The following is a 26,041-nucleotide window of genomic DNA, read 5'->3' as shown; positions in this document are numbered from 1 at the left end:
ACGTGCATCAAACAGCTTTTCACTGCTATAGTCTCTACAGTATTTTGGTGTAAGCAGCAGATAGCAAAATGGAAACAAGCCACTCTTGTGAGGGCAGCCCTCATATTGTGGCACTCTTTATTCTTCAGATTTTTGTGCACGTTTCTGCACACCTAAAAAGAAGCCAAAGATTCCACAGATTGTTTGACCAAAATCATCCCAGTTTTTCAGCAAATTATCACTGAAAGAACAGAAGAAAAAGGTGCATGTTGCAGTACAAATCAATGAAATGATCAACATAAGACTCGTATTTTATTTAGTGCCTTATCAGCCCCATAGTGCTTTGTACAATAGGACTTAACTCTCACTCATAACTAAAATTAACAATCTTTTCATCGCTTTTGTCTAATGCAAAATACTGCCATTGATTTATAAATGGAGTGAGAGGATATAGGTTACTCTCTCCCTCTATCAGTGCTACCGATTGTTACACTTGGCTTTCTGTAACTCTTTAAATTACTGTGTAAACACACCTCTCAAAATCAAACCTGAGTCTCCCATCATCTGTAAATGCACATTCATGTGGTCTAATAGTATGATCTTTGATAATTAATACAATGTAGCTATGATCCTTGTTTCCTCTGATCCTTTCAGCAACTGGCAAATATTATTTTAGTGACATAGAGCCAAAGGCAATTTGAATGAGAAACAGATTGATTGTAAGAGAAATAGAAGTCCAACACAAGAGCACAACGGTGGATTATAATACTAATAGAACAGCTGAATTAGAAAGTACTTTACAAGAGTGTTAGCCAAATAGGTTTGAAGAATTTATAACTTCTTTTTGTTGAGTTAAGTGGGTATTTATGCTAACCTGAACTCCAATGACACTGCAATCTACGAGACGACATTTGAGACCCACCTTTATAGTGGAGTTGGTGGGGGAAGGAAGGGGTGCTCACAACACACCAACCAGCTGATGTCTTGGGGGAGCGCGTTGTCGGAGGTGCAGTAGCTCGCATTGTTGATGACCCATATGTTTAACACGTTTGTCTTTCTGCAGTATATTGTACGCTGACATTGTGGGCTTCACACGCCTGGCCAGTGACTGTTCGCCTGGAGAGCTTGTGCACATGCTCAATGAGCTATTCGGCAAGTTTGATCAAATTGCAAAGGTAGGCAGTAAGTATGCAGGCAGGCAAGGCTCCCCCAGGAATATACATTCAAGATTATATACACTTTGCTTTTCAGTACTATCAAAGTAACTTTTGCCTTTGATTCATTTCAGGAAAATGACTGTATGAGAATCAAGATTTTAGGGGATTGCTACTACTGTGTGTCTGGTTTGCCAATCTCGCTGCCGAATCATGCCAAAAACTGTGTGAAAATGGGCTTGGACATGTGTGAAGCTATAAAGTAAGTTACTCTATACATCTGGCATTTTGAGCTGTACAAATGATTCACAACTGATTTTACTGGAATAATAATAATAATGCTTGCATTTGATATAGCTCCTTATCACGCTTTCGAGACATCTAAAAGTGCTTTATGGAATATACTGTAAAGTGAATTCACTGTATATTTTGTGGGCGAAACGTGGCAGTCAATAGTGCACAGCAGTGTCCCACAAACAGTCATAGCTTGAGTGATCAAATTATTATGCTCCTGTTGGACGTACAATTTAAATTAAAATTTCAAAGGTAAAACTGAACTAAACAATTTGCCAAATTCTAGACAAAGTCAGTCGTCAGTCACTGGTCTTGGGTTATCCTTCTGGGAGACCAAGAGATTCTGGACAGCTATTGTTTCCCCTCCAGGAACATCGAGACAGTTCTTTGAACAGAAATAACTAATAACCATAGTAAAGCAGCTTCCAAATCACATTGGATTTAAGATTTTTTAAAAATTCTGCATAATTCTAAATTTAAAAACAGTGGCTGAGACCTAAGCTAAGACTATGAGGAATTTGTGCCTTAGATACGGTATGATTCCACCGCAAACACAAACATGTGACAAAGATGTGGAGCGAGCATGTCTGGCAGGCAATAATAATAATGATCCTAACATGTGATATAGCACCGTTCGTGTCAGGAGAACAATCAAAGCACTTCACAGCGTGAAGTACAGTGACTGTGTATATTGTAGACAAACGTGCCTCTGGTTGGTGTTTCATGATTCACATTCCCTCCTGTGCTCTGCAAGTTCTCAACATTTGTCCAGGCTGATTATCTCCAAGAGAGAATGGACTGGATATAGGTACCTTCAGCAATATTATGCAATTTTTTAAAAAAGTTTCAGAAACGTTAAGTTGGCACAGGCACACAGGGCTTTGGAACTCTAACTGAGAGCTCCACAAAGTAGACAAATACAGTTTTTACCAATGCCACTAAGTTACTCAGCAAGCAGTGTCAATAACATCTTTTGTCATAGGCAAAGGTTATTTTTGTTAGCACAAGACTTCTCCTGGTCTGATGATTTATGAAATGTAATCCTATTGGTGTGAACAGATTGTAAACAATGATATAAATCAGAGCTGCTTAGTTTACAAGGCAGCACACAACAACAACTCATGAGAATTGAATGAACCTTTGGTAGTCCAGGGACTGCTTCCATGAGCAAAGCTTGGAATGGTCACATACAGGATGAAAAGCTATTAGGAAAGCTGCACTGTGGAGCTGTGAGAGTTGCACAGTGAGAGCAGCTCCAGGGAGGTTTAAGTGTGCAGCAGAACGAGAAAATAAACTGAAGAATAATGGGACTCTTTTGAGCCAATTGTGAGGGATGTTGAAAGAAAATACTTGTATCCCTGCTATGAAATTCAAAACCACTGTGGAAAGTCCAAAATTGTTTAACAAGTTCAAAATAATCTAAAAGTGATTCAGAAATATCTTAAAAGATTCAAGAAACCAACAAGTACAAATTGTAATTTCAATTTAACAAACAAATGCAAGAGCTAAAAGGATAATAATAATAATCTTTTGATGTTGCGGTATTCATGTTGGCCACAAGTCTCAAAGCCGCTTCACAAGATTTATTATAAAGTGTAGTGACTGTAGTTTTTGTAGGTGAACAATAGGACAGGTTGCAAATACTGTTGCAGGAATAAGAAACTTTTCCTTACATATTTAAGAGTTAATCCTTTTTTTTCTCCCTTTAGATTTCCTCAGACTAACTGTTGCATTTTTTTGTTTCCAAATATGCAACAGTTTTGCTCTTTAACATATCCTTGGAAGTATACAAGAGTTACATGAAGTGACTCAAAAACAGAACTTGGGTGTATACTCAATAGATTCCCTTATATTTGTTCACCTAAAAAAGCACACACTCACTTTACATTATATCCTGTGAAGCGCTTTGAGACTTCCTCCCAACGTGAAAGGCACAATATCAAATGTAAGGATTATTATTGTACAGTATTTTGCATATTGCCTACTCCAGGTTAGGCAGAAGAATGCTCTGCAGGAAAATGCAATAAGAAACCCACCTCGTATCATTCCTTGACACACTGAAATTCTGAGGGAGCCAAAGAACAATGCTTTCAGATATACCAAGGCAATACGACAAGAAGTTCAGAATTGCTAAGGGCAAAGGTTAGGTCAGATGCCACAAAGTATTTCTTTACGCAGGTAAAATGGGTACGAGGAAAGGTGGTATCGCCCACAACAGTGGACTAATTTAATAAAACAGCTTGATGCTAAGATGGGAAGATAGAAAGGTTAGTATTTGGGAAGGAAAGGATTGGAATGGAAAAACTATTCCATTGTGGTTTTCCCATTCCAGTAAATTATACTTTGCTCAGGGAAAAGCACCTTGGAATGTAAGGTGCATCTCCTGCAGGAAATGCTTCAGAGTGAATCACAAGACTGAACACTTGGATCTGTTCAGATCCATGATTACGAGGCATCATATTCCTGCAGTTTTGCCAATCCAGTAATTAGAACTTAATAGTTAGAAAAAAATCATGACAATTAGAAAAAGAACAGAACACAGAAATCGGGAACTGATCAAGTGATTAACAAAGCAGAAAAAACAAACACTGGGATTGTCCAGTGGATCAGTAAGGGTTCTGTACGAGAAAGATAATTTAACATTAAAGGCTTTGCTCTTCATCAGTTCTTCAAAACATTTCTGATGAACATTTTATATTCCCTAACATTAGCATGCCGATAGACCTGCTGTGAATTTTCAGCCTTTGTTTTCTTTGTTTCATGTTTCCAGCAATCACTGTCTTTTATGTTCACTGAATGATCAATGAATCCTGTTCATGTTTACCCGATCTTTAATCCAGTTAAACAGTTGTTGCTGCAATTTTATGCACTTTAACAGAAACAGAGCCCAGTGTTCTACAACTGTTGGTCTGTGCAAAGTATTTATTTACAGGTATCATTTTAATGAGCAAATGTTTCATTCAAGTGTGTGTTCTCTGTGGAGGAAGTGTATTGGCTGAAGATCAGCATAACCAGCATAAAGATCAGGTTAATTGGACTTTTCCATATTATTTGCATCCAAAAAATAAATCAAATGTGAGTGTGTTTGCACATCTGTTGATATGGTAAATATAATCTTTACCTGAATACAATATAATAATAATGGTAATTTTTGCATTTGGTGCATTGCCTTATCACATCATTGAAAGGATTTAACTCCATCTGCCCATCACACCAGTGAGATTCGACCGGCTCTTTGTCTCTAATCTCCAAACAGATCCATTTCAAGGTCCTCACTTTCACATTTAAATCCCTCCATGCTTTAACGCCTCACCTCATACCCCAGTCCTCTGCCCACCTCCTCCGTTCAGCTAACACAGACCTCCTGCATTTCCCCTGACCCCTCTGCTCCATAATTGGTGACTGAGACTTCAATCACTATGCTCCTAACTCCCTGCCTCTATTCCTCCACCTCAACCCTCTCTAATCTGTCTTTAAATATTAATAATAACAATAATCCTTGCATTTCATACATCACAAAGTGCTTTATAGAATACTGTAAAGTGAATTGACTATATTTTTTGTAGGCAAAACGTGGCAGCCAATTGCACCTACAAACAGTTGTGGCCAAGTGACCAATTTATTATTATTTTGAATAAATTATTACTCCCAGAAAAGCAGCCGCCAATCAGCTAACAATTGGTTTCCTACTTACTGCTTAGTAAGCAGACCCGTGTGGAGTAAGGAAACTTGCCCAACGTTTCGCCCTGCCCGGGAATAAAATCTGATATAAACCCGAGACATTATCTTACAGCAAGGGTGCTATATAAATGTACGTTGTTGTGTATTTGTAGGTAAATGTGATTGAGTGGAACATTCAATTCTGTATCATTGCAAACCACACACTGGGCTTCTGAGCAGCTGTTACATTTACATTAATTACAGTCGTTGGACCTTGGGGAGGGAAACTACGTTGTCGTGATGTAATTACACCAAATAAAATGTTGCCACCACATCAGGTGGAAATTTTGCTCTCTATGATTAGAAATGATTAAGTACAAGTAGAAGAAATGAATTGGCTGCTAACCAGCAGCCTAATGCAGAACTCCATGTGTTACACTCACAGGCAGGTCAGTCAATCAATAACTCGCCTACTGAAATAATATCTCTGCTCCTGCCATCATCAGATGGCAAAAGTGACAGCAACAGGGAAACATAACAGGACTAAACAGGACTGACAAAAAAACTGAAACCAATGTACTTGTGCCCAAGGTTATAAAATGACTAGATTCACAGTAAATTAATCATAAGTAGAGGTTGGAATCATAATCCGGGTTTAATTTATGTTTTCCTTCATGTAGAGTGTCAGCCTGGCCATTCTGGGACCATTCTCTGAAAGAGAAGGTTGTGGGTTCAAGCCTATATTGGGATTTTGAGTTCACATAGTCTAGGCCACGTTTCTCAAGTGCGGCATCATGGCCCATTGCAGACACCCTTTGTTTCACGTATCCAGCAATCACTACCCTTTATGTTCATTGAATGATCAATGAATCCTGTTTATGTTTACCCAGTCCTTAATCCAGTTAAGCAACAACTTCAACAACAACAACTTGCTTTTATAAAGCACCCTCACGTAGGGTAGTGTCCCAGAGCGTTAACAGTTGTTACTGCAATTATATGTACTTTAACAGAAACAGAGCCAATGTTGATTTTGTGTGGGCATAGGTGCCTCCTGCCTGAGGGGGAGAGGGGAGGAGAGTGTGTGTGTGTGTGTAGCGCAACAAATGCCGGTTCTTATAGTTTGAGTTGGAGCACACGATGAGCCTGCGGTGCGGAAGAGGTGACCCAGACTCAGCTCCCAGGAAGTGCCGTGAGGGCGGGAGCGAGTGCTGGTAGCCGCACACTGAGGTCACTAAAAAAATTTGTCTGAGAACCATTGTTCTAGGCCCCAGACTCTAGGGTGGCACCCAAATGCAGTGGTGGGGAAGGTGGTGGGTAAGGGGAGTGCCCAATTGTCAAAGCCATGTCCTTCAGATGAGACCTTAGACGGAGGTTCTATCTGTCTGTTCAGGTAGATGTTAAAGATTTCATGGCACTATTTGGAAAGAGAAGGGAGTTTCTCCCAGTGTCCTGGCCAACAATCCTCGCAGATGAAACAAAATTGTTTATTCATTTCATGGCTGTTTGTGGGTCATTGCTCTGCGCAAATTGGTTGCCATGTTCACCTACTCAGATACTCAGTCATTACACTTTACAGAAAACTGTGTTGGACTTTTAGATGTCTTGATGTAATAAGATGCTGTATGAAATCTAAAGGAACATTGTCATGCACAAGTGAAACTGGGATACAGAAGCTTTAAGAAATCGAAGAAACATCTTGAGTTTTGATATAGCTTTTGGTTAATTGTGTAGATCAAAATTACCGTATTCACTATCTTTCCTATTTTACGTAATTAGAACACAGTAAATGTGTGATATTGAATATAAGGGTAGAAAATACACATGGATAGGGTTTAAAACTGTCCAGATCTTGCCAAATTGTTGAATTTAATCTGAACTTTGAAGCAGGTTTTCTGTAGTTTTTAAAAGAACTCAGACAAACCAGCTTCAAAATAAAGATTCCCAAGTTCTGCACACTCTGTAATGCTACACCAAATGAGTATATCTAGACCCAGGTGGAATCTGTCCCCAGTAGTAGCTGCATCCTGCTAAGGATAGATCAGTACTGGTACAGGTATCGGAACAAATTAAGAATGCATTTTCTATCACTGCCCCCTGCTGAGCCAGCACGTTTCTTTCATATGTTTGTTGTTCAAACACTGCACAAATGATCAAGAAGCTCCATCATCAAAGTGGGGACTATCCTGCTATCTGACAGCTGGGTGTCTGACACATATGGAAACCCATCACTTTGCTTAAGAGTATCCAAGAGCATCCAAGCCACATGCATCCAGCCTACACATGGAAATTCCTGAGATGATTCATTGGAATGCTATGTACCCTCGCTCCCTGGAAGGACGCATCCTGCTTACCTAATTCTTAGAGCCAAGGTTTGGGGACCCCAGAGCATGCGTCTAAAACTAAAACTGCACAGCATGCTATCTGGCAAGCTATCCCACTGCTTGTCCACTGCTAAGACCACCCTACCTGTTAGGGCTTTGGTTTGCAGATTTAATGGGAGCTGAGTGGGAAGAGTCCCTGTTCCCAGTGACTGGTCTGCCCTTCCAAGTCCTGCCAATGAGCCAGGCTGGCGATGCTGTCTACAAATAAACATTCAATACATTTGGCATCAAATTCCTGTAAAGCAATTTGAGCCATTTCATTATTATAGATACTAAATGCATGTATATATGTGTGAAAAGCAAAATACATTTTTAAGCAATGTAGTCTAGAGAGATTTAATTTAAATTTGTGCTAATCACAGGCTGGATTTTATTTTGCTTAATAGTAATTCTGGAAATTTAGAACAAAATTCACAGCTAGTGAATCTCAAGCAGGCAAAGCATAAGGTAAACGAGCAGCACGAAAATTATTACCTAGGGTAAAATTTTTTCTCTCATCCTCATTTTGAACTAACTGTGACCCCACCAGTTCCACTCCACAATCAGCAGATGATATAGCTCTACCAAGATATTGGATATAACTTGGGAAGTGGTTGCTAGTGTTATAATGTGAGTCACACATGAATAAGTGCTTGATAAAAGCACTATCGGCTGTTGAAGTGCGATGCTTAAATCGACTCATTACTTCCCTAAACATTTGACATTCAAAAGCAATTTAGATATAGATGTGTAACAGACATTAGTTGACTGATGAATCCATTTCCAGGAAATACTGTCTATACAATATTTTGTTATGCAATGCGAGTTATCAGTGGAGTGAATAAATGGGCTTAAAGTGAGTACATGTTTTTGCATTAGATGTCTTATATTCGGTTATGGATTTACAATATCTATGCATTTTCCAGCAGTAACATAACATTATTTGAAGGATGACACTGCATTAAGTACCTCTTTTTTTGGCTTCTAAGAAAGAGGTAGCTCACACAGCAGATTTCTCTGTGATAGTCATTAGTACACCATATACAAAATGCTGTACGGATAGTGTTTCCTGTAAATGGTTTCATTAGTCAAGACTGATGGTTATAATATGTGTATATCTGAATTGCTTTTGAATAGTCAGTCAATGGGCTGCATTAGTGTAGTATTGTAAGGCAGTATAATAACTTAGTTATTTTAAGTTGGAAATTTTTGTCATTATTATGTCCCACTAGAAATTCCAGACAAGCCCTAGAGGACTAGAATTCTGCAATAAATAACTGGGATTTTTTTTATGTGTAAGCATAACAATAATTTCCATTGTATCTATTAAGAAACAAAGGCTATTTATACCAGAGCAACGCGTTCCATTGTAGAGCAAAATACATTGCTTCCCATTGTACAGCAAGAAAAAACATTTGTACCAGAGTAATGTTTGGGTCTCAAAATTGTAAAAAGTTTATTTGTGCTGTATTTCTATTTGTACTTTTTTAAAATCTAAAATCTGCAATGTACTGCATTTTCTGCATTGTACAGCCAAAACAACATTCATACCAAAGCAGTGCTTCTTATTATATAATCCTTACATTTGATATAACGCCTTTTCATGTCTTCGCGACGTCTCAAAGCGCTTCACAGAATATACTGTAAAGTGAATTGTTTGAATATTTTGTGGGCGAAATGCTGCAGCCAATTGCGCACAGCAGTGTCCCAGAAACAGTCGTGGATTGAGTGATCACATTTTTTTTCAAGGGATTATTAACCCCGGAAAAGCGATCCGGGTTTAATAATCGTTGTTGAGTAAAAGCTATGACAGCAGAGTAACACTTCCCATTGTAGAGTAAAAGTGAATAGCATCGCTCGTCCTTTACTTTTACAGGAAGGTAAGAGACGCCACAGGAGTTGACATTAACATGCGTGTAGGAGTCCATTCTGGAAATGTTCTTTGTGGAGTTATTGGACTGCAAAAGTGGCAATATGATGTCTGGTCACATGATGTTACTCTCGCAAATCATATGGAAGCTGGAGGTGTTCCTGGGTAAGTGGGCTTTTAAGTGCATCAGGTTCATCTATGTTCAAGGTAACTACTCACCCTGATGGATAATAAACCTCCCAAAGCAATATATACATACTCCTGCACTGCAATAAGGATCATTAACATTAAAATGCATTTTCTGTAAAACAATTTTATTTACCCATTTTTATATTTGGAGGATTATTTTTCTAAAAAAAATATAAAATTTACACTCTCAATTTAATGCCTTGAAACTTGATCAGAATTTTTTTGTTCAATACTCATTGATGCTTCTCTGAAAATTGTAAAAAGTATACTTTTGCTGTATTTCTGTTTTCACTTTTTTGAGTCTAAAATAGGGGAATGTTTCTCTCAGTATAATTGTACAGTGCAATACTGTTTTAAGCAAGTTTTCATAGTTGTGACAATTTTTCCTACAAAATGCACAGTTATGAAACTTTGTGATGTCTTTCCAACATGAAACATGCTAGAGCAAATGCAAGGATTGCTATTATTATTATAATGCAATTATGTTTTTGTTGCCCTCCTGTTTACTCTGTAATTTGTTTTTAAACATTCTGTATTCAGTGGAGTAAGACTCAACTTCTTTGTACAGCAAAATATTTTTAAGCCAAAATCTTGTTTCATGCAGCAGAATTTTTCACTGCCAAGATGTTCACCATATTGGATGTGCACTTCTCTCTGCTCAAATACCATTGCTCAATGGGAAGGAATGTGTGTCCGAGTGGTGGGCAGGAAGATTGTGGCAATGTTGTCATGCATTTCATGCTGGGCTGTGGTGCCCACCAGGAAGCTCATAGGGAGTTCCTGGAATCAGGACTCAGGACCTTACTGAGTTGAACTGACTCCAATAGAATATCAGAATCAAACCAACTTTCTGTGACAGCCAATTGCGCATAGCAGTGTCCCACATACAGTCGTGGATTGAGCGACCAAATTATAATTTTTTTCTTGAGGGATTATTATCAGGCGTGTGAAGGTTTCACCCTGCTAGGAATCGAACCCAGGTCTTTCGCTTGCGAGGCGAGTGCTCTAATCACTGAGCTATAGGACTCCACATGATCACAATCTGTTTTAACTTCATTAATGTTCACAGGATCTTTGATTATCTATTTATTACTAAGACAGCAGTCAAAGAAAGCCTCACATGCTGACAATGCTGTAATACAAACCCAAATTTACATTGCAAGAGGTGCTTCCAATTAATTGGCAGAAGATGAAAAAGGTTGAATATTTTCGCAGCAGACTCTCTAGTTCTGCCAAGATTATTGTCAAAAGTGTTTGCTATTTGAGTAAAGAATCTCCAAAGACTTTGCAGAACACAGATTTGCTTTTCAAAATCAAACATCCGTACAAATAGGATTGTATTAGGCGATAAAGATAAATTCCAAGAAGGAACAACAAATAATATATATTATAGGGCTACAATTTAAAGAGAGCAAAACATAAGCAGTTTACACAGTCATCCAGATTCTAAAGGTTTAATGATAGGGTTAAATGTCCACTAGTTATTAGCTTCCGATAAGATTTATTGTTCAAGAGTGGAACTTTTAATGTAACAAACAAAAATGAATTGAAAGTGCGAGAAGCCAGTATCAATTTACAAAGAACTAAAAGGAATTCAATGGCATAAGCAACATTTCATGAGAATGGTGTGGGAAAGTTTCAGAAAAGCTTTTAATATTCATAAAAATGTCTTGGAGGAGATAGAAGCAGTGATAAAATGAGATCCATCCTGATTGGGATGAAGTTTGAGAGATCAGTAATGTTAATCACTTTTACCTCTGGTTTTGGGAAACTGAGAAAAGAATAATCATGTCAGTGACAGAACAGAATGGTAAGTTTGATCACGTGGACTGTCTCTGCAATATTCCTTATTCCTGTATTTTCTTAGCTTTTGCATTAATTCATTCTACAGCTCACTGGGGTCTAACTTATAATATTCACAAACAGGATTGGAAACTCTAATTGCATCTTCAGTGAACCATCTAATCTGCGATATTTGTAAAACAGCTAATTGTGATTTGGAGAATGCCAGGAAACCGCTGAGCCAAACACCATTTGTTGGTCATCCTGTCCTACATTTCATTGCCAGGGTTTGGATTTAGTTAAGTGAGACAGAGATTTACTTAATAATGGGTTTTCAAACATTCTGCATTCAATGGAGTAAAGCTTAAGTAAAAGAAAATATCTGAAATCAGACAAATACTAAGCTTCCTGAAAAATAATACTTCATCTTTAAGAATTAAACAAGCTCTATGTTCCTCAAATGGCATCTCTTCAGAGAGCAATAACGTTGATCACTTTTACCTCTGGCTTTGGGAAACTGGGAAACCAGGCTACATGTTTTATGTTGAGTATCACCTCAATACTAATCGTGGGTTATCGTTTTACTATCTGTGGAGCTAAAAGGTTAGAGAGGGAAGGGAAAGAAAGATCACATGCACACATTTTTAGTTCTGAAATTTTAAGATAAGAGGTTGGGAGTATAGAGCTTGCAGCTACATATGTTCCCCCAGCTGTGCCTCAGACTCTGTTGGAACCTCTCAGGAGAGCCTAAAATAATGGATCTCTCTCAGAACATCCATTGTTGTTAGGCTTTCAAAGCCTCCACTATTGACTATATGAGAGCACTGGTGTGAACTGCACAGCTTGGCCTTTGGCTGCTTGACAACCTCATCATCACTTCATTCCCTGGCAATCAATACACGGTAATCCATACCTATTTCCAAAGACTATGTTAAAACCGTCTCTCAGCCATTCACCAAAACTTTGGTTTCTGATAATACAATTTATTGTAATTTGAATAAATACAAATATAGTGTCTTTCACGTCAGGCGGATGTCTCAAAGTGCTTGGCATCTGAGCTGGGGACAGGTGGGGGTTGATCCGAGGGAGATGGGGAGGGGAAAGATGACTGAAAGCGCAGTCAAGACTATACATTAAGCATATTTATCATTCTTAACTGTTTCTGACCTAATCACACTGTTGCAAGATCATATTTGTAACTTGCTGTCTTACTTTCTGATCATACCAGTCGTGTGCACATCAGTTCCGTCACAATGGAACATTTGAATGGAGCTTATAAAGTGGAAGAGGGTAATGGTCATATCAGAGATCCCTATCTGAAGGAGCACAACATCGGAACCCACTTAGTGATTAATCCAAAGGTATGTTATACTTGGATACATTCCACATTGTGCAATACAAAAAGAAAGTCAATGTGAAATTTTATATTTTGAAGTTTCCTTGTAATGTATCTGGTGAAGAATATGGCATTTCTCACCAGTGACGACAGTCCATTCCAGCTGTAGTTGCTCGGTAGTTTGGAACCTTTCGGGGAACAAAAGGACTCTCGTGTTAGCTTTAATGAACAAAACGGGGTAATTTTGTGTTATTTCTTAATTACGTATGGCACTACGACTCAAGTGAACTCGACTCTGAATGATTGAGTTGGCGTCACCGAATTCTGCATTTCTTAATTAAGGTTATCTTAGAAACACCACAGGTTTGATCCCATTGTGATTGTAGCTTTTATGAAAGTGCCCTTTGGGTCTCCCTCTTTTTTAAAAAAAACTAAATGACTTAGAAATACATCAAGGAGGATTTCCATTCCAGACATCCTCAATAGCCAGCAACCAAAATGTTTCTCAAAGACAGTTGGGAGTGAGAATATCTGCAATCTAAAACCCTGTCTGAGGATCAAAACAGTTCATTTATTTGCAAATTGTAGACGTTATATCAGGCTCTCAGGTCCTTTTGCTTAAAACTCTTTCCCCAGCATTGATCTGCTTAGTAGAACCAAACCCTGTGTTCACCTAGGGTCCAGGCCAAATAATCCACGTTTAGAAAACAGCCTGGAAGCTTCAGGAGCTCGCCTCCAGCTCACACAAACAACAAGGACAAGAGGACCAAGATTGCTTGCACTGGATGGGAGCCATCTGTTTTGAATCTTTTGGCTAAGATCAAGTGTAGAGCTCACTTGAACACTTGGTCACTAGGCTCAGGCTGGGCTTGCTCTGCCGGAGAGGTGATCCGGTCACCTGACTTACTCGGGTGGTTGTGAAGACAGGTATCAGGTCCGCATAATCCTTTGACAATTTGGGGCCCAGCAGAGTTTGGGGGGATTGGGGCTTTTCTACGTGGACAACCCTCATTCCCTAAGTGGAATGTATTTGGTCTAATTTGGTTAATTAGAGCCTAATCTCGCTCACCAAAAAATTAAAAATAAGTGTTCCTTACGGAAAGCTTCAAGCAAAACCGCAGATTTGATCTCAATATTTCTTTCTATGCTAGTTAATCCCCATGGCTTGGGGAGTTGAGGTTTGTGAAGTGAATTTTCAGTTCTTCAGCTCATTATTGGTCATCTTTAGAACAGCACCAACGTATTTGTTCAGGTTTGGTTTCTGTCAGTGTCAGTTCAAAAGCGACAGCGTTCTAAAGGCACAAAACTCTGCTCGCTGATAAATTATCTGGTAAAAATAGCAGCCACTGTTTGAGAGGAACTAATTGTGTTCGCAGCTCATATAGATCTGTCATCACTCGGTGATTTATTCTTAAACCAAGGTTTTTTTGCGTGAGAAAAAAAACATATACTGCAAGACTTAAAAAAAAATTCAAATGGGGAAGCTACCAGAAGAAACTTCTAGAAGATGTGCCGGGGAGCAGCCCCTGTAGCTCATTCCACCCACTATTTGAGGCCTTTAAGATTACAAGAGGATTCAATATAATGGAAATTGCTAGGCTGTTTTCTTTGTTATTGAATCCAAAACGAGGCAACATAAATATAAGGTTGCCAGTAACAGATCTAATAGGGAGTTTTGGAAGAACATTCTCATTTGCTTCTGACATTTAAGACCTCCTCAGAGCCTGAGATTTGCGAATTGGTAAGATGTGCCCAAGAATCCCTGCAAAACAACCGTGCAGCATTTATGCAAGTACTTTTTAATCCCCTTTTGTTTCTGTATTCTGATGTAAAATATTCTATTGAATTAATGGGTAAAAAGTTGGCCAGAAAACAGCCTCACCATCAATATATTTGTGGAGAGAAAATTGAGGAGGGGGAGGTTATGATAATTAGTATGTCATGTACCGCAAATGTATCACCACTGCCAAGTTTCAGCCCAAGTTGTTTTCTTAAATCTTTTGCGGGTGATTTGCAAGTATTGGGGAAGAACAGAAAGATTCAGACACAAAACGTGTGAAAGTTAATTCGTATTCTTTATAATGGTTCCCTGATTGAGACTTCTTTAAACAGGTGAGTGACATCCAAGAGAACACCCTGACTTTCTGTTTTAACGAACGAAAGTGAAATGAGTATGAGTAAATATGCTGGCTGTGAAATGTTTCAACCGCTTGAGCTCTGTGAAGCGCTGATTTCTCCCATTTCTCCCGTTTTCAGGCAGAGAGGCGTAGCCCGCTGCATCACTACAGACACAGGCATGCCGCGGATGGAGCCAAGATGAGGGCCTCTGTCCGCATGACCAGATACCTGGAGTCCTGGGGAGCAGCCAAACCCTTTGCCCACTTACACCATCGAGACAGCATGACAACGGAAAACGGCAAAATCAACACGGTTGTAAGCAAATGCTGATGTGGTGGATTTTTGGAGGAAGCTGTGTTTGTTTATTTTTGATTTGTTTTTGGAAATTCATCCAGAATTTTGGAAATTCTTCATTTCACTTTAAAATCGAAGTCATTCTCCTGCAGTAGCTAAGAAAAATTGTGGAAAACCAGCTTCTAAATTAAGACTAGTTTAAGAATTTTCCAAACTTCTGTCCAAGCATAAATTTTCAAGGCATTGGGTCCTAAGGCTAAGACCATGAGAAACTTTGAACACTGAAGCCTGATTTACATATACTGTAGTATTTTTTTCTCTATTATTTTATAGCAAAACACAATTTTAATTCTGCATACATTGTATTGATTTTGGATCATCTGTCTGGTGCTGGGCACTGCAGGGTGAATCAATGAGAATTGTAGTGCAGTGCTGAAGATCTGTGCAATCCTATTTGAAGTTCTGATAGATAATAATAATCCCTATGTTTGATATAGTGACTGTCACATTGGGAGGAGGTCTCAAAGTGCTTCACATGAACATGACATACTGTAAATTGTAGTGACTGCATAGTCTGTAGGCAAATACCTGCCTCGGTCAAGATCTATGTGAGTAATTCCTTATGGATTGCAGAGGATTGTTTCAGCGATTCACATCTTCTTGACCTAAAAGGTGCAATATAATTATGAATTGTTTGTTGTTGAGCTGCAGCTAATAAAAGGGTGGAGAAAAATACCCATTCACCTTGAAGCCCTGCTCAGATTGAGAGGGTCTCTATCCATAAGGAAAAGGAGCAGTGCCACGTGAAAAAAAGTTCAATTCAATCTATATCTCATTCTTGTTGGCCGTCTGTCCACAGTTCAAAACCATCGGCAATGCAGCATTAGATTGTTCGGTGAGAATCATAGCAAGTTAATTAGAGAAATAGAAATGTCACTCTCATATCGTAGGGCTATCCAAAACATAGGAGCCAGGCATATTATTATGAGAGAACAGAGAGAGCTTTATTTGAGTTAAACCTGAGCTGGGAGGGCTTGATGTTAGCACGCATGTATTCAATAATGAGTTAATTTAACAATAGGTTACTATTCTTAACCTGGATTTGTGCAGGTTCCATAAATATCAAATTATAAACAGTTGTGCATTATGCTGATCTGTGGGAAGTCTGGGATCTACAATCTATTTCGGGTCCGAATGCCATTCCCATGCTCAGGGCTACTGGCAAGTTCAATAGATTTAAATCCTGTGGAAATCCAGGTAGCAACTCCCACAATTCAGGCCCCAAAATATATACTGTGAAAGAGTTCCTCATTGGATACCCTGAGAATTGTTTTGATGAGCAAACTTAAAAGAAAGGACCAGACAATCACCAACCGACAATCACCATCCACGGCACAGGCCGTGCAATGCTCACAATGGAGCTGACAAAAGACTCACAGGAAAAAAATCAGCGTAAACGGACTGTGCACTACGGAATGTAAACTGTGTGCCATGTAGAGAACACCCCACATACATCAAGGGCGAAACCCTGGGCAAGTTTCCTTACTCCACACGCCTAATAATTATCCCTCCAAAAAAACCAAAAACAATAAGAAATTGGTCATTTTCAATCTACGACTGTTTGTGGGACATTGCTGTGCGCAATTGGCTGCCGCGTTCGCCCATAAATATACAGTCAATTCACTTTACAGTGTGTTCTGTGAAGCGCTTTGGGACATCCTCCTGACGTGAAAAGCGCTATATCAAATGCAAGGATTATTATTATTATTATTATCATCACAGCGACTCATGATAACTCTGCTCCACAGTGATAACTAATCCAAACAAGTTTTCATGGGTTTTGCACCTCAGGGAGTGGGATTCCCTACAGGACTCGTGCTTTATGTCAACGTGACGACATTCAAGCTCTTCTTGAGCACCTTGGGGGGGGTTCTCCTGACATGAAAGACGCTATACAAATATACCTTATTGTTCAGCACAACAAAGACTATACCAATCTTAATGCATGGTTAGATGAGGGGGGAGGAGGAGGGAAGGAGTTCCAAAACACTGACATAGACAATGGAAATGAATAGTTCAGAAATCACCCAAGAGTGACATTTAATAATAAAATGATAATCTTCGCATTTAACATTGCACCTTATCACCTCTTTCAGACGTCTCAAAGCGCTTCACAGAATACACGGTAAAGTGACTTGACTGTATGTTTTGTGGGCGAAATGCAGCAGCCAGTAGAGCCACAGCAATGTCCCACAAACCGTCGTAGATTGAGTGACAAAATTTTTTTTAAGGGATTATTAGCCCCAGAAAAGCAATCCGCCAATCTAACAACCAAGTTCCTACTTATTGCTAGGTAAACAGAGAAATGTGGAGTAAGAAAACTTGCCCAACATTTCGCCCTGCCGGGAATCGAACCTAGGTCTTCTTGCTTGCGAAGCGAGTGCTCTAACCACTAAGCTACAGGATATTTGACTTTAACACCCATCTCTTTGTTTGTCGAATAGATCCAAACCATCTTCTGCTAGCTGTGTGATAGTTTCAGCAGTGTGTAGCATCTTTAAGGCCCATCTCAAGACTTATCTCTTTGACTGCGTTTTCAGTCATCCCTTCCCCCATGGTTTCCTCCCCCAGCTCAAGTGCCCAACCAGTACTTTTAAACATTTTGAGACATCCTCCCCAAGATGAAAGGCACTATATAAATGTAAATTTGTATCACATTCATGAAATTGGTCAATTCACAGTGACTAGTAAACAAAAATGGTGTCATGCTGACTATTCTTCCAATCAATCTACATTATTCATTTTCTGTAAAATTACAGAGCAAATTACTGTTAGCTGGTGACTACCAGACCTCCCAGCTAAGATTAAATGGCAGTCTATACTCCCTCTTCACCAACTGCAATTTGTAATAATGTAGCTCAGTGGTTATGGAGTCCTGTAGCTCAGTGGTTAGAGCACTCGCTTTGCAAGCGAGAGACCTGAGTTCAATTCCAGGCAGGGCGAAACCTTGGGCAAGTTTCCTTACTCCACACGCCTAATAATAATCCCTCCNAAAAACCAAAAACAATAATAAATTGGTCATTTTCAATCTACGACTGTTTGTGGGACATTGCTGTGCGCAATTGGCTGCCGCGTTCGCCCACAAATATATATACAGTCAATTCACTTTACAGTGTGTTCTGTGAAGCGCTTTGGGACGTCCTCCTGACGTGAAAAGCGCTATATCAAATGCAAGGATTATTATTATTATTATATAGTCACGGTGACCTGAAACCAATGTTAATGATGAGTAACAGACATTACTTGAAGACTACAGCAATATTCACGTTACAGCATATTCTGAAGCACTTTGAGACGTCTAGAAGACGTGAAAAGCGCTATATCAAATGCAAGGAATATTATTATTAATATTGTATGTAAGCATTGCACACATATATTTCCATCACATTTCAGACATCTGATGTACCAGAGGAAATAATGGTGGAATTATTGTGCATTCCTGATGCAAAATGATAAGAAAATGAAGATTTTAGTAAAGTGGAAAGCAGTAGGAGGAAAAATGAATATGTTTCACCTTTATCATAACCATTTTAGAAATCCTGGAGGCTACATTTTCAGCTTGCTGCTTAAAACGGGTACTTATAGGCCTAATTGCCAGCAAATGGAGAGGTTGCACCAGCATAAGAGAACAAGGATGCTGTCTCGTACCTCTGCAGTAAGAATAGTGTAAGAGAGCTTGAGTTTGTGGGATGAGAGTGAATTCAAGCCAATTAGGAGAGGAGCAGGTCAACGCTAATAACAAAAGGGGATACTCACAAATGGATACAAAGAGCCTATTGAAACAAAACTAAATGAAAGCCGGTATGCCAACACCAAAGCTAATTTTAAAAAAATTAGTGCACTCCTGCTGGCTCTTTACATCAATGATGTAAAATGAAACATCAATCATGATCCAAGCTGATTCTTCCTTTTTTTCCCCTGTGTTTAAAACAAATGCAACTGGAGATGTAAAATGCATCTATATTTACGTATTCACTCTTGGGAAGATCGCAAGATTGGTTTGAATGGTCCTTCAGTCTATTTGATCTCATTCTTCCACAACACCCTTTCCATTCTTTCATCACAGCATCAAGCTTTTATTTTAATTAGAATTATTAGGAACAATTCATATATATATATATCATAAAGATGAATTACATTTAGTTCAAAAGGCAAAATACTGCAGATGCTGGAAATCCAAAGTAAAAACAAGTCGCTGGGAACACTCAGCAGGTCAGGCAGGATCTATGGAGAGAGGAATGTAAGGTAATGTTTCAGGTCGATGACCTTTCGTCATTACATTTAGTTCAAGATGAACTATGTTCAAATAAACAGAATTGAATTGAATATCCAGGCCACACACACCCTGTCAACACACTACATGGTTTAGTTCTGTGACAATCCTTAAAATGGAATATGCATTTGCAACATTTTATCGCTTAAAGAAATTGATTCATCCAGAAAGCAACTGAAAATAATCAGCAAACCAAATGGAAGACTACAGAAAAACAGCAAACTGTAACTTTACAAGGTCTGTGCAGACTAATAGCTTAATTTCAGCCACAGCAGGCTTCTGTCAAGCTGTTCCAGAGAGAGCTGAGACTTGGGTTTGCACTAATGGATCCCCACACAGCACAGTTATGACCAAAGAGGGAAACCTACATTTTCTTTAAAAAAGAGAGGGAAAAAAATATAGTGTTCTGTGGTGAATCCACAAACTGGATAGAAACAAATGAATAAACCAACAACAAACTAAACAAACAAAGAGAAACACAATGTTCTAGATCTTAATAGATGCTGAGTGAAGACATACAACCAAGGCTGAGAAACAGAACAAGGGGAATGCTTAAAGAAGCCATAAAATTACAATCAATTCACTTTACAGTACATTCTGTGCAGTGCTTTGAGACGTCTCGAAGACGTGATAAGGCACTATATCAAATGCAAGGATTATGATTGTTACATAAAATGAGCTTGTTTAATTATGTGCATCAAGCACCATGAAACAGGTTGTTTTCTTACTGTTTCTTACCTGGACAATGATCAAGTAATGTTCCACTTTTGCAGGATGTGCCCATGGTTCAGTACCATTTCCATCGACGCACAGAAAGGTTAGTACAGTATCAATCATTATCCTTCGCACTTATCTTCTAATATTGTCCCCATTAGTTTGAAAATAAAGCCTATGCCAGCTCTTATAGTGTACAGTATTTGTAGTAGTTGAAGTGTGCATGTATGAAGTGCATGTCAGCAAGCAACAACACAGGAGGATTTACCTGAGGTACCATGTGCCATTCTGGTCACCATATTTATGGAGAGATATTACTGGGTAAAATAACAATTTTTTCACAAAGAGATTTTGTGTTTTAAAGACATAACAAACAGATCTCTCATTTCAGTAATGCATATCCTATATTTTTTTGAACTGATTTCGGGTATGGGAAAAGATTTGGAAGTTGGGTTTGTTTTATTTGGAAAGGGGGTAACTTCCCAATTGACGTTTTCAAAATTCTGAAGGGAATCGACAAGGTTGATCCCAACAAACCATTCACTGAGTCAAAAGGTTTGAATACAAGGAGATTCAAGATGAAAACTAGGAAGTTAAAAATAAGACAAAATATTATCTAGAACTTTTTTGAAAGACTTGTGGAATAAGTTACTAGAAAAAATGCGAGCAGGATAATTGTTTTTGAGGCAACTGGATGTATTTCTGGCGAGAGATGAAATGATAGATATGGTGAGCAGGCAGCTAGTCAACCAGTGATGCGATTCTGGGGGATTATGCTCTTTCCTAAAGGTCCCACTGGGTAATGTGGTAAGACAACAATCCTCTTTCGCCTGGCACAATGCTCTTCCTACTGTGTGCGTTTGTGCATTAACAGATGGTCACTTTTACTGTTGCAGAACAAAGTCACAAAAAAGGAGATTTGAAGAGGAATTAAATGAAAGAATGATTCGAGCCATTGATGGAATTAATTCACAAAAGTAAGTCTGTTCGAAAAGAGTACCTCATTAACATTCAGCGGAGATATTAGGGGAACCAATAATTTAATAATAATAAATATTAATCTTTAATAATATTTGCATTTGGTATAGAGCCTGTCACATTAGGAGGACATAACAAGCGCTTCACAGGGTTTACTGTGAAGTGGAGAGAATGTGTATTTGTGAGAAAAAGTAGAAGCAACTTTTGTACACAACAATGTTCCACAAATAGCCATGACATGAATGATCAATCCTATTTGGGGGTTGTTGCCCAGGACACTGGGTGAAATTCTCTTCTCATTTCGAATAATACCATAAGATCGTTAATGTCCAGCCAAACAGGCAGACGGGACCTCAGTTTTAATGTCTCAACGGAAGATTGGCAACCCAGACAATGCAGCACACCCCAGTATTGCTTTGGTGTGTCACCATAAAACATGTGAGTTCAATCCCAGTGTGGGGCTTGACCCCCCAACCTTCTGACTCAGAGACAAAAGCGAGCCAGGTTGACACACAAGAAAGGTCTTAAGGCAGATTTTAAGGATGGGGAGAGAGAGCATGATACAACATGAAGGAAATATGAGACAACCAATGTGTTTTGAGGTTGGAAGGTTTTTCTTTCCTCAGGAGTGTTGTAAGGGTTTCCAGTTCATTGCTCCAACTGGCCATTGAATATCGAACAACGTAATTGCTTAAACAGGAACTGGATAACCACCTAAGAAGTTTTTAAAAAAATGGTGTTTGGGGAAAAGCTGGAAAGTGGGATAAATATAAAAAATGACTTAAAGAAAAGATAGCAGTGGTGCAGATACAATGGGCTGAATGACCATAGGTGTGCAATTAGCCATATCCATTAATTCCTCTTTGGTTTGTAAAACAAGTAAATGCAGTATGCTGCTGAGGTGTTAATGAATGTAGTGTGAATTCCACCTTCTGGAATTATCTCAGCAGCTGAGCCTCTCTGTGTGCTAAAAACTTCTATGTTTTTTATCACCTACAAATAAAAGGAACCACGTGTACCACTTATCATTTAATCATTCATTCAAGAATTCAATCTAGACAGAATCAGACAATAACAACAAAATTACATTTGTATAGCGTTTTCACGTCGGGACAACATCCCAAGGCACTGGGGAAGTCCCCAGAGTGCCTGATGATGTGGCTTGCTCTACAGTTTTCCAAACTATTCAACAGTATCATAGGCTGCTAGAGATTTCGTTTCACAAAAATTTGTATTTCAGAACAACAACAACAAAATTACATTTAAAGAGCACTTTTCACGTCGGGAGGACATCCCAAAGCGTTGAACAGTCAGGTGTCGGGGCCCGAACTTTGTACTACTCACTGAAATAGCCATTTAGATGAAATCTCTAAATAGATCATATCTCCCTTCCCTTGTTCAAGGCCCATCTCAAAATGTACTTCTTAGATCCCATTTTTCATCATTTTCCATTCCCCATCCCTTCGGCTTCCACCCCCAGCTCGGTTGCCCAGCCAGCAGTGTCAAGCACTTTGAGACATGAAAGGCATTACATGAAAGTAAATTGTATTGTAGCTATTTACCACAAAAAACTTCAATTAAAGATACCAAACACATTACAGAGAGAAGGGGGGATATAATTTCAAAGTCAATTGTCTACATTTAGTGGGTTGTACATAAACAACTTGCTCATTTAGGTATCTTTTAATCTTGGATCATTATTTTTCAGTTAAGCTTACCCATGCCATGCATTCTCTATCGTAGGTTAGTTCAGAAAAGAATTAAGACACTGTAGTGCTATATTTAAACCAGGTATGTAGAATGTGCTTTAGCAGAGTGAGGTATTCTGAGGATCATATATATAAGATGTGGTTAATAGACAAGGCAAGACTATGAAAGCATGAGACTAAACAGATCTCTTTCAGTGAGCAATCACATACACAATTGGCCAAATAATAACTTCCATGCTGTAAATTTGCATGGTTCTGTCTATTAATTATACTTTGTGTTATGTGGATCATTGATATAGCAAGTAGCTAAGCACAACACATTACTGTGTTTTAGATCAGGTATACATGATGTGGTGTATCACACTGATGTGCTGTATTTTAAATCAGGTATGTGGTTTAGCATATCGAGGTACTGTATTTAGATCGGGTATGTACAACAACAGTTTGAATTGCATTAATATAGCATTCTTACACTGGTAGTGTCTAAGAGTGTGGTTTGATACAGGATGTGTCATTAACAACAGTGTGGTTTGATATAGGATGTGTTTCAGCACACTGAGGTGCTGTATTTTAAATCAGTTTCGGTGTGTATTTTTGTGAGCAAGCCACAATTTTATAATAGTTTGAAACTGAAAAATGAACAATTTACAAAAAAATGTATTTATCTTTCAGACAATGGCTGAAATCTGATGATATTCAAAGAATTTCCCTCTTTTTTCATAATCAGGAATTAGAGAAAGAGGTAAGCTTCTTTCTTATCGTAGAACTATTGAAAAGCTTTGACCTTCAGTATTTTTAGAATATGGATTCATATAGTATGTGGGTAGTTTGGGACATATATATATGCATGCGACCACCAGGAATGTGGAAGGTGAACTAGATGGACCTTGGTCTTTTTTCGTCTAGCATTTCTTATGTTCTTATACTAAGATTCATAAAGTAACAACTGAAGTGAATGCTATACAGATTTGCCTCACTGTCAAATTCATAAATTCCTATTGCCTGTACCCTCCCTCCCTCCCTCCCATAAGATCACTAACTCTGAACAAAAGTATGTGTAAGTTCCTTATTAATAGAAAAACACATAACATAATATAGTTTTGTTTTAATCTTTGTTCTGGTTAACTTATTTTTAAAAGACTACTTATGGTGAGGTTCTGGGAATGAAACTATGTTTTGTTATTAAGTGTAATGACTGGAAAATCGTGTTATCAATGTACATCATCAAAGTCATCACATTAGTGGGAAGAGAAATCTTTCATCCTTTGAATTTAAGAAGGTTTCACTCTACTGGTACATTTTGTCAATCAATATGTTTTTGATCAGAGTGTTGGTGCGTTTGACAAATTGTGCCACTATAACAAAGACCATGTCCACATCCAAATAAGCAAGTGCCATGTTCACACAGTGAAACAGCACAGAACAGCACAGAGTGAAACAGCACAGAGTGAAACAGCACAGAGAGAAACAGCAACCCCATTTTATGTGGAGTCCTGTAGCTCAGTGGTTAGAGCACTCGCCTTGCAAGCGAGATACCTGGGTTCAATTCCAGGCAGGGCGAAACCTTGGGCAAGTTTCCTTACTCAACACGCCTAATAATAATCCCTCCAAAAACAAAACAATAATAAATTGGTCATTTTCAATCCATGCCTGTGTAGTGGGACACTGCTGTGCGCAATTGGCGGCTGTGTTTCATCCACAAATATACTGTCAATTCACTTTACAGTATATGCTGTGAAGCCCTTTGAGATGTCCAGAAGACATGAAAAGCGCTATATCAAATGCAAAGATTATTATTATTATTATCTTATAACATGTTTTACTCCAGAATTTCATTTGTGGAGAGTTGAAAGTGATTGATGTAAAGACTAAAAATAGAAAAATGTGAACTTACAGTAATACAGAACATAATATAATACAGTAATAAGCGCTCCGGGACGCTACCTCGCAAGAAGGGCGCTATATAAATGCAAGTAATTTTTTATTGTAAAACTGTTTCCACTGACGGTAGGTTGGGTAACCAGATTTAAGATAATTGACCAAAGAAGCAGAAGGGAGATGAGAAGAAAGTTTTTTATAAGAACATAAGAAATGCTAGATAATAATAATAATAATAATAATAATAATAATAAAAAAAAGACCAAGGTCCAACCAGTTCACCTTCCACCTTCCTGGCGGTCGCATGCACATATGTCCCAAACTACCCATGTACTATAGCCCATAATGTTATTTCCTAAAATAAAATTATCTAATCTGTGTTTGAAAGAATCAACACTTCCTGCTTCAACCGTCTCCCTTGGAGCCTATTCCACAGGTTCACTATTCGCTCACTGAAATAGTGTTCGCGTATTTTATAGTAATAATAATCCTTGTATTTGATGTAGTGCCTTATCACGTCTTTGAGATATCTCAAAGCGCTTCACAGAATATACACTAAAGTTAATTGACTGTGTATTTTGTAGGCAAAACGCAGCAAAAAAAATTTGAAGGGGTTATTATTCCTGGAAAAGTGATTAACTAACAACAAGGTTCTTACTTACTGCAAGGTAAACAGAGGCGTGTGGAGTAAGAAACCTTACCCAACAGTTCGTCCAGCACTGGAATCGAACCCAGGTCCTCTCGCTTGCGAGGCGAGTGCTCTACCACTAAGCTACAGGTCTTTTTAGGCAGCGAATTGTTAGGCTCTGGAATGATGACAGAAAAAGATTCAGTAATAACTTTCAAAAGGGAATTGTATATATACTTGAAAAGAAAAAAATTGCAAGGCTATGGGGAAAGAGTGGGGAAGTGGGACTAATTGGATACTCTTTTAAAGAGCTGGCCTCCTCCTGTGCTGTAGCATTCTGTAATTGTGGTGAAGAATGCAATTCGTATGTTTTACTGAATCTGTTCTGAAACATTTTTCACCTTGATGTTATGCAGTTTGGTTTTCTACATTAGACCATTAGTTGACTCATATTTATTATCAATTCTTGCAGTACAGAGGAACTACACTTCCTGCCTTCAAGTATTATGTCACCTGTGCTTGCCTCATATTCTTCTGCATCTTCATTGTCCAGATTCTGGTGTTGCCAAAGTAAGTATCTGTCCACATTTCACTCCTATAAATATAATCGTGTTCTTGAAACCCATTTTAGGATATTTTTCTATGCAATGGCTAGTATGTTTGTAAACACAGAATGCAACCTATGTTTGAATAAATATGTTATGTTCATTACATTTGGGCTTGACTCCGCCAACTCCCTGCTTATTGATCTTTCCAACTCTTCCG

The 26,041-nt window shown here is 38.5% G+C and overlaps 1 protein-coding gene across 3 annotated transcripts in view; it reads left to right on the top strand.

The window, feature by feature from the left end:
- Positions 1 to 26,041, top strand: part of LOC103183192 (adenylate cyclase type 2) — a 147,102-nt gene that overhangs the window by 89,039 nt on the left and 32,022 nt on the right. For 2 of the 3 annotated variants that reach the window (XM_007900530.2, XM_007900529.2), the window contains exons 6-14: positions 1,043 to 1,154; positions 1,268 to 1,395; positions 9,324 to 9,482; positions 12,517 to 12,649; positions 14,881 to 15,057; positions 20,143 to 20,186; positions 20,980 to 21,060; positions 23,443 to 23,512; positions 25,749 to 25,846. In XM_007900530.2, the coding sequence (XP_007898721.1) occupies positions 1,043 to 1,154; positions 1,268 to 1,395; positions 9,324 to 9,482; positions 12,517 to 12,649; positions 14,881 to 15,057; positions 20,143 to 20,186; positions 20,980 to 21,060; positions 23,443 to 23,512; positions 25,749 to 25,846 (1,002 nt within the window). The remainder of the gene's footprint in view (positions 1 to 1,042; positions 1,155 to 1,267; positions 1,396 to 9,323; positions 9,483 to 12,516; positions 12,650 to 14,880; positions 15,058 to 20,142; positions 20,187 to 20,979; positions 21,061 to 23,442; positions 23,513 to 25,748; positions 25,847 to 26,041) is intronic. The other variant, XM_042332070.1, reaches the window with a different exon arrangement.

Source organism: Callorhinchus milii, unplaced genomic scaffold (genome assembly GCF_018977255.1).
Source record: "Callorhinchus milii isolate IMCB2004 unplaced genomic scaffold, IMCB_Cmil_1.0 Scaffold2, whole genome shotgun sequence".
Classification (NCBI taxonomy): domain Eukaryota; kingdom Metazoa; phylum Chordata; class Chondrichthyes; order Chimaeriformes; family Callorhinchidae; genus Callorhinchus; species Callorhinchus milii.
Note: the sequence above shows the minus strand (reverse complement) of the source record. Positions and strands in the feature narration are given on the sequence as shown.